General features: G+C 48.8%; 1 protein-coding gene across 1 annotated transcript; it reads left to right on the plus strand.

The window, feature by feature from the left end:
* The first annotated feature begins 480 nt into the window (after positions 1 to 480).
* LOC6627593 (myosin heavy chain, skeletal muscle) lies at positions 481 to 7284 on the plus strand. Its single transcript, XM_002052788.4, has 5 exons — positions 481 to 1424; positions 1497 to 1714; positions 1772 to 1916; positions 2785 to 3459; positions 4915 to 7284. Exons 1-5 carry the CDS (start codon positions 789 to 791, stop codon positions 7066 to 7068), a joined length of 3828 nt encoding a protein of 1275 aa, XP_002052824.1. The 5' UTR covers positions 481 to 788; the 3' UTR covers positions 7069 to 7284.
* The last annotated feature ends 426 nt before the right edge of the window (positions 7285 to 7710 follow it).

Genomic DNA, 7710 nt, shown 5'->3' on the forward strand with positions numbered 1-7710 from the left:
GCCAGCATATTTTCTATGCAACAAAAGCATTTCGGGAGAGCACCTAGAGAACAAGAGAGCAAGTTGTTAATATTTTTAAAAATAGCCAGCCATTAGATGATTTTTCTCAGTTTTTCACGAGCTGGCCAAGCGCACAGTGCCTCGCAACGGATAGAAAATCGAAAATTTTCCATACGAATACATACAACAACATATGTATACTAGAGAATTACTTTACGCTTCTATATAGTATATATACATATATATATTTATTATTTTTATAAAGTTTTTGCCGAACAAAGAAGTTTACGCATATATATTTCGGTAAATATATAGAGCCAAACGACTTCTATAACTTCTAAGAACATTTATTTTTCTGGTTTGCCTTTAAAAGTGAAAGTCAATAAAAAATTGCGAAATCGCGCGTGCAATAGAACTATATATATATGTATATATCTATATATATATATATATAGGGACGGATGTGTGTGTGCCAAGTTTTTGTGTTGGTTTTTTGTTCAACTTGAAACGGTTCAACAGTTCTTTGTGCTCTGAGGCTGTGCCTCTAGAAGAAAAGCAGAAAATCAGAAAATCAGAAAAGCTGAAAAGTCGCATTAACGTAAATTTTCAACGAGTGCCACAAAAAGTAAACAGACGCAATAGCTGGCAACAATAACAAGAAAAACAACAACAACCACAACTGCGATTGCAATAAATTCGAGTGCATTTGGCACATACCAGAAACAGGGCAGACAACCGATCGTTTCTTTGTTCTTGGCCTGCTGCGCGGAATATAGCACTGCAAAAGAATGGGCAATGCCGAGTCAACGCAGCCCGAAGCACATGATTCAGATCCGTCCACGGCGAGCGTGGGCGCAACGTTGCCAGCCCCGCCCGATGAGCCCTGGTGGCAGCAAATCGAGCACGAGAATTTAATACTCCAGCAGCTGCCTGTCGAGCTTCCAGCTAATGTGGAGCTGCAGCCGGAGCAAACCATAGCCAACATGGAGACCAAGCCGGAAACAGCCGGTGCAGAGCGCGAGCCCACGCTAGAGGAGTTCCGGGAGCAGCTGGCCAGCAAGCGGTTGGCGCGTCAAACGGCTGTGCAGGATATGCGCGAAGAGCTGGCCAACTTGCGCCAGCAACTGGCCAAGGAGCAGGCGGAAAATCAACGTCTGCGCAGGCAAACACAAGGCGAGACGGCAGCGCCAGCGGAAGAGCAGCTGGAGGAGCAACTGGATCCCGATGATGAGAATCCCAGCAGTCGCAGTCGTCATGCCAACATTGAGCTGGCCAATGCCCAGCTGGCACTGCAATTGGCCAATGCGGATAATCTGTCGCTGCGCAGCGAGTTGGATGTGGTGCAGCGTCAGGTGGGCACCCTCAAGGAGGTCATCTGCTGCTGCAAGCAGATGCTCAGCGTCAAGGAGGAGCAGTGTGCACAGGTTCGAGCAGCTAACCAAATAGCTTCCCAGGCAGCTTCCGTTTAATCGAAGGTTTTGGTTTTTCTTGCCCAGCTCAAGATGAAATTGCAGGAGATTGAGAACTCGTTCAGTGAGCGCGAAATGAAGATCATGTCCAATAATCTGCGCCAGGAATACGAACGTCAGCTGGTCAATATACGACAGCTGCGGCAATTGTACGAGGAGCGACAACGCGTTGCCGCCGCGGAATATGAGAATTTGCAGCGTCTCATCTCGATTAAAAAGGATGAGCTCATCGCGGAGCAGGAGAAGTAAGTGTGCCAGCCTCGAGCCTTGCCGTGCGCCACTTTCAATTTCCCTTTTCGCAGAACAAAAAGCTTCGAGGAGCGCAATCAAGAGCTGCTCAAGGAGCTGGAAACAGCCAACCAGCAGCTGGCCAAGTTGCGCGACGAGTGTGCCGAACACAAGTTCGAGAAGCGGGCGCTCAAGGACCAAGTGGGCGCAGTCAATTTGGTAGGCGCAACAAAAAAAAAACTGCTAACAATTTAAAGTGTTTTTCGTTCGGTGTCATCCACGCAAAAACCTGAAGGATTCGGCTGAATATATAAAACAAAATTATACTTGATTCCCCATCTTAGCTGTGAACTCCAGGCGAAATAAGATAGGATGGAATCTTTTTGGCTTAAGGATTTTTTTTTTTTTGCATAGAACGCTTGCCAAAGGAGACTAATTTATTTTTATTGGAAAATAAGAAAGCGATATATTTTCTAGGCTCAGCACTTCCAAAGGAACTTCGAAATTCCATAGAAAAACTTTCTCACTGTCGATAAGCTAATCATGAAACCAGACAATAAGTTTTAATACTTACTACCGCGAATGTATCTGCCTGGCAAAATGAAATAAGTTTCTCTTAACGGTAGATAGAAACACGATATGGAATAGAACGAAATAGGATAGGATAGGATCTCTTTGGCTAAAGGATGTTTTGCCCAGCTAAAGGATTTTTTGCCAAAGGAACTCAACTTATTTCTGTTGCAAAATAATAATAATATATATTGTCTAGGAAAAGGACTTGCCTTAAAGGAACTAAAGAACTAAAGAACCTTTGGCATGGAATAAACATGAAATGATTTAACCCAATGGAAAATAGGAATGCGAAATTAAAGGCGTCGCTTTGAGTTTTTAAATTTGTCTGCCATTTAGGCAAAGATCTTTCGCTCAATTGACGATAAGAAAGCGATAGAAAAGCGATATCTTGAATAGCTTGGAACACATATTGTACGGAATTTTAAACGGAATAGGATAAAAAGGCGATAGAAGAGCGATAGGAAACGGAATCTTAATAAGCACATACTTATTCCTTTTTTTATTTTTTCGATAGCTCTTTAGCCAGCTGGTAATGGGTTTCAATGGCAAGAATAATTTGGATATTGATCGCCTGACACAAATGCTAGAGGAGAATCGCGACCTGTTGAACGAAATGACCCAGGCGGAGGGCAGCTGCAGCGATGGCGCCACGCTGCCCAAGCTCCTATTCGAGCTGGTCGAGCAGGCGGCCAAATCGGGCGACGACGAGCATCAGAGTGACAAGAGTCGCAGCGCAACGCCCACGCCCACGCCAAGCCCAGAGCAAGGAGCAGGCAGTGAGGTCAGGGCCGTGGGCGAAGACATCACTGACTCGGTGAGGCTGGAGACCGGCGGCAGCAGGAAGCATCGCAGGCGCAGTGGAGGAGTTGGTGGTGCAAGCGCTGCGGCTACGTTAAAAAGCCATGAGCCCGAAATTATGGGAAAAGTTGCTACGGCCCAAGAAATCATTGGCAACTTGCCAAAAGTTTGGAAAGTGTTGATGGAGCTCTTGAGTCACCACAAAATCGAGCGCGTGCAGTTTGAAGAGCAGCCAGCACCAGCCACCGAGGATGCCCACAAGACTGCGGGCACAACAACAACAACAACAACAGCGACAACAACAACAACAACAGGAGCAACAACAGGAACGGGAACGGGAACGGGCAAAGCGCCGGAGCTGAGCGTCAGCAAGACCTACATCAAGCTGAAGGTGAGTGCCGCCTGGCATCGAGGCAAGCGTCGGGTGTCGAGCTGCTGCTCAAGTGCTGCGGACAATCGGGCTTGTTAGCTGTCGCATCCGGTTTGCTGATGAAGTGCAGCAACGTCCCCAGCCAGCCAGCCCATGTCCGAGTCCTTGTCTGTCCTGGCTGCTGCTGGTCCTGGTGCTGTTGCAAAGTTTTGCATTATTCACTTAAGCGCTTTATTTAGTAAAGTGCAGGCCAAGCAGGCGTAGCTTCATTATTGCTGACGTCCGGGCAGGGACTAGCTTGGGTTTTTCGAGAGTCAGCAAAGTGGGCTGTGCCAGTTGTTGTGCACATAATTGAATTTATCGGTTGAGCACAAAACATGTTGCATACTTTTTCGGCAGGCGGGAATAGACGGGATTAGCAAAGCCAGTGAGCAACAATTTCGGCACTCCATTCCGGAAGACCAGTGAGTGTCCATCAACATGAAGCTTCAAGCTACAATACACCCCTTTTGAAGTTCACGTCATCTATTACCTGATATTGATGGGCAGGACAAAAAGTATATTTTGGGACTAGTCGGAACAAAGACCTGGGGCTGTGATAGATGCTGCTCAATAGGAAGCTTATATTGATAGGCTTACCAGCTCTGGCGAGTAGAAAGTTGGAAATAAACTGAAAACTGCATTTGAAGCTTGCAAAAGTTTCAAAGTGTAACTAAATTAACATGTGAACTAGATTCACAGTCGGTTCTAAGCTTTGATTGAAAATCAAATGGAGATGAATAGTTAGATGTTATTTAGAATTGAAATCAATTAAAAAACTACAATAGAAGAGTCTACCGAGGCAAGGCCAGATTGAATCCTTAGTGCACCTAAGGGATTCCTTAGGCTTTAGACTTGAGACTATGCAATGTTGATTAGGCTCTACGAATTTTGTCTTCCAGCAGGCTATTAAATTCCTAGATATCTTATAGCCTAAGAGAACCCTAAACCCCTGGACCGAATGCAGGTAAAAAGACTTTAAGTTGTTGACCAGTTGGGATTAATCCAAACTATGGAATGTTGATTAGGCGCTATGAAGGTTGTCTTCTAGCAGTCCATTAATCTCAGAATTCCTAGATAACTTATAGCCTAAGGGAACCCTAAGGCTCTAGACCGTAAGATAAAGGGAAACTAAGTCATTGACTAGTTGGAATTAATCCAAACTGTGGAATGTTGATTAGGCTTCATGAAGTTTGCCTGCCAGCAACCCATTAATCTCAAAATTCCTAGATGAATTATAGCCCTAAGACTCTAGACCAAAAGACCAGTTGAATTCAATCCGAACTGTGGCATGTTTGTTTGGCGCTACGAGGGTTGTCTTCCGGCAGTCTCTAGTTCCTAGATATCTTATGCTACGCTTCCGCCAGTTCCACAGCACTTGACGCCGTGTTAGAAGCCACAAACTTAAGCTAAATTTTCTGCTCGACTCGAAATTAGGATCTGATTATGGAAAAGAAATCGCTGGTTAAGGAAACGAATCGCCTGAAGACCCTCAACTGTCACTTGGACTACAGACTCAACGAGCAGGAGAAGCGTTTAAGTGCGGTCAGCTTGGAGCTGACGAAAACTTGGCATCTGGTGGGCAAAATGCAGCGTCAGCATCGCCAGCTGCATACACAGGAGCAGATATTGCGTTACCAGCTGCAGCAGAAGCGCCGCCTGCTCAGCGAGCTCAAGGACGAGCTGGAATATTGTCGACGCAAATGGGCGGCAGCCCGGGCCAAGAACGACGAGAGCCAGGAACAGTGTAACGATTGGCGGCGCGAATTTGCGCGACGCAAACTCGAGGATGCCAATCACTCCGCGGAAAGTGGTTACAGCGACTCCGGGCCACAGTCGGACGAGGATGCAGCAGTGGGAGGAGAAGCGGCTGCCGCAGGCGTTGATGAGGCGGAGGCGGCACCACGTCGCAAACACTTGAGGGATCAGTTCAAGCACACGCGCAAAATAAAGCGCATGCAAAGCACATCGCCGGGTCGCCAGGCCGCGGCGGCGGCAGCAGCAGAAGCCGAGCCGGAGCAGGATGAGGAGATTATTTTGCGTTGGAATAGCGCGCCGCCCACTTGCGGCTGGCGCGAGGGCAGCGAGTACGAGGCGGAAGAGGAGGAGAACGACCTGGTTGTGGCTGGAACATCACGCGGCGCCGTGGCCAAAACTATGCACAGTTCACGCAGCAGACAGCGCGGCAAATTGGAGCCCGCCGTCAGCTCGATGTCGCCCTCGTCGACAACCACAGACGCGGACACGGGCACGGCCAGTCGCATACAGAAACTGGAGCAACAATGCCAGTCGCTAATACAGCAGGTGCTGGAGACCAGTGGCAATCGGGAGCGCCTTGAGGTGCAGCTGTGTCGCTTTCAGGATGAGATTGCGCCCGTGCAGCATGCGGTGCCGCTCGATGAGTTCATCAATCGTAAGCGCCTGGAGCGCTTGACGCGCGCCAGCTCCGCTCCAGCCACCGGTGGGAGTCTGACGCCTCGCGAGGAGGAGTACACGCGCAAGCGCTCCGAGCGCCTGGGCCGGCTCGAGGAGGAGTCGCGGCAGCTGCTGTCGCGCATCAAACGCACCACGGATCGTGGACACTATCTGAAGAAGTCGCTGGATCGGATTAGACGTGCGCCCAGTCGCGAGGCGAGCTTCGAGAGCAACACCGAGGAGGAGCCCAAGGAGGAGACAGTTAGCACAGTCCTAACCGCCGAAGAGGAAGCCTATACGACGCGTCGTGCCGCCCGTCTGCAGCGTCTGGAGCAGGAGAGCCAGCAGTTGTTGACACAGCTCGCGCGGAACACGGAGCGCGGCGAGGGTCTGGCCAACAAGCTGGACACGCTGCACGAACGTCACGATGGTCAGGATCGAGTTCCTATCGAGGAAACCGCGGCCAGCATCTCGCAGACCGTGGAGCAGCGCTTGGAGGACATTGAGCGCGTGTCTGCGAATCGAGCGGAGCGGCTGCGTCGCCTGGAACTGGAGGGAGATGAGCTTATAGCCCGGCTGAGTCACACATCCGAGCGCGGCACCGCGATGATCAATCGCATCGCGAAGCGTGAGGCGAGCCGACGACAGGAGGCGGAGCTGCTGGAGCAAACGCTGCCCGTCGAGGAGCAGCCAACCAGTAGCTTGGACCATGCCCCCATAGTGAGCACCGTGCAGGAACTCAGTGAAGCCGCCTGCTGTGTGACGGTCACGACCATCGCCAGCCAGTTGGCCATGCAGCAGCAATCCACAGGCGCCATACCGAAGAACCACAGCAGGAGCCAACCCCAAGCGCAGCTGTGCGCGGCGAAACGCCATGAAGATGCCCACAAGAAGCGTTGTAAGGAGACGACGGAGCCGGAGCAGGTCAAGGATGTGCCAGCTACCCAGGCGGAGACACTGGAGGACTTGGTGCAACGTCTGCGAGCATTGCCCTATGCCGCAGACGTTGAAAGCGAAAGGGAGCAGCCCGAAAGTGGAGAGCAGGATCAGCCGCAGGAGGAGCCGAAGAAGGCGTCGGAGGAAGAGCCGCAGGAGTCGGAGGAGAAACCGCAGGAAGGGCCGCAGCAGGAGTCGAAGGAGGAGCCGCAGGAAGAGCCGCAGGAGCAGCCACAGTAGGAGGAAGGCAAATGATAACTTTCAAGACTTTCTATCAGGATTCCAGAGAAGTTTGTATTTGGTAATTATAAACAAAAATCAGTGGGAATATGTAAAACTGGAGTCCATTATACCTAATCCAATGCATGCTTTAAGGATACACCATACATTTAATTATAAACTACGAATACTCGCTGACTTACTGCTCAGCCCGATTCCTATAACTATATATGTCATGCATAGGTATATCATGCATATGTATGTCATGCACATGTATGCCATGCACATCTATGTCATGCATATGCATTTCATGCATATGTATGTCATGTATATGTATGTCATGCACATCTATGTCATGCATATGTATTTCATGCATATGTATGTCATGTATATGTATGTCATGCACATGTATAATATGAATGTCATGCATATGAGTGTCATGCATATGGGTGTCATGCATATGAGTGTCATGCATATGTATGTCATGCATATGTATGTCATGCACTGTATGTCATGTATATGTATGTCATGCAACTGTATGTCATGTATATGTATGTCATGCATATGTATGTTATCTATATGTATGTCATCTATATGTTTGTCATGCATATGTTTATCATGCACATGTATGTCATGCATATGTATGTCATGTATATATATGTC

Source organism: Drosophila virilis, chromosome 4, assembly GCF_030788295.1.
Source record: "Drosophila virilis strain 15010-1051.87 chromosome 4, Dvir_AGI_RSII-ME, whole genome shotgun sequence".
NCBI classification, from domain to species: domain Eukaryota; kingdom Metazoa; phylum Arthropoda; class Insecta; order Diptera; family Drosophilidae; genus Drosophila; species Drosophila virilis.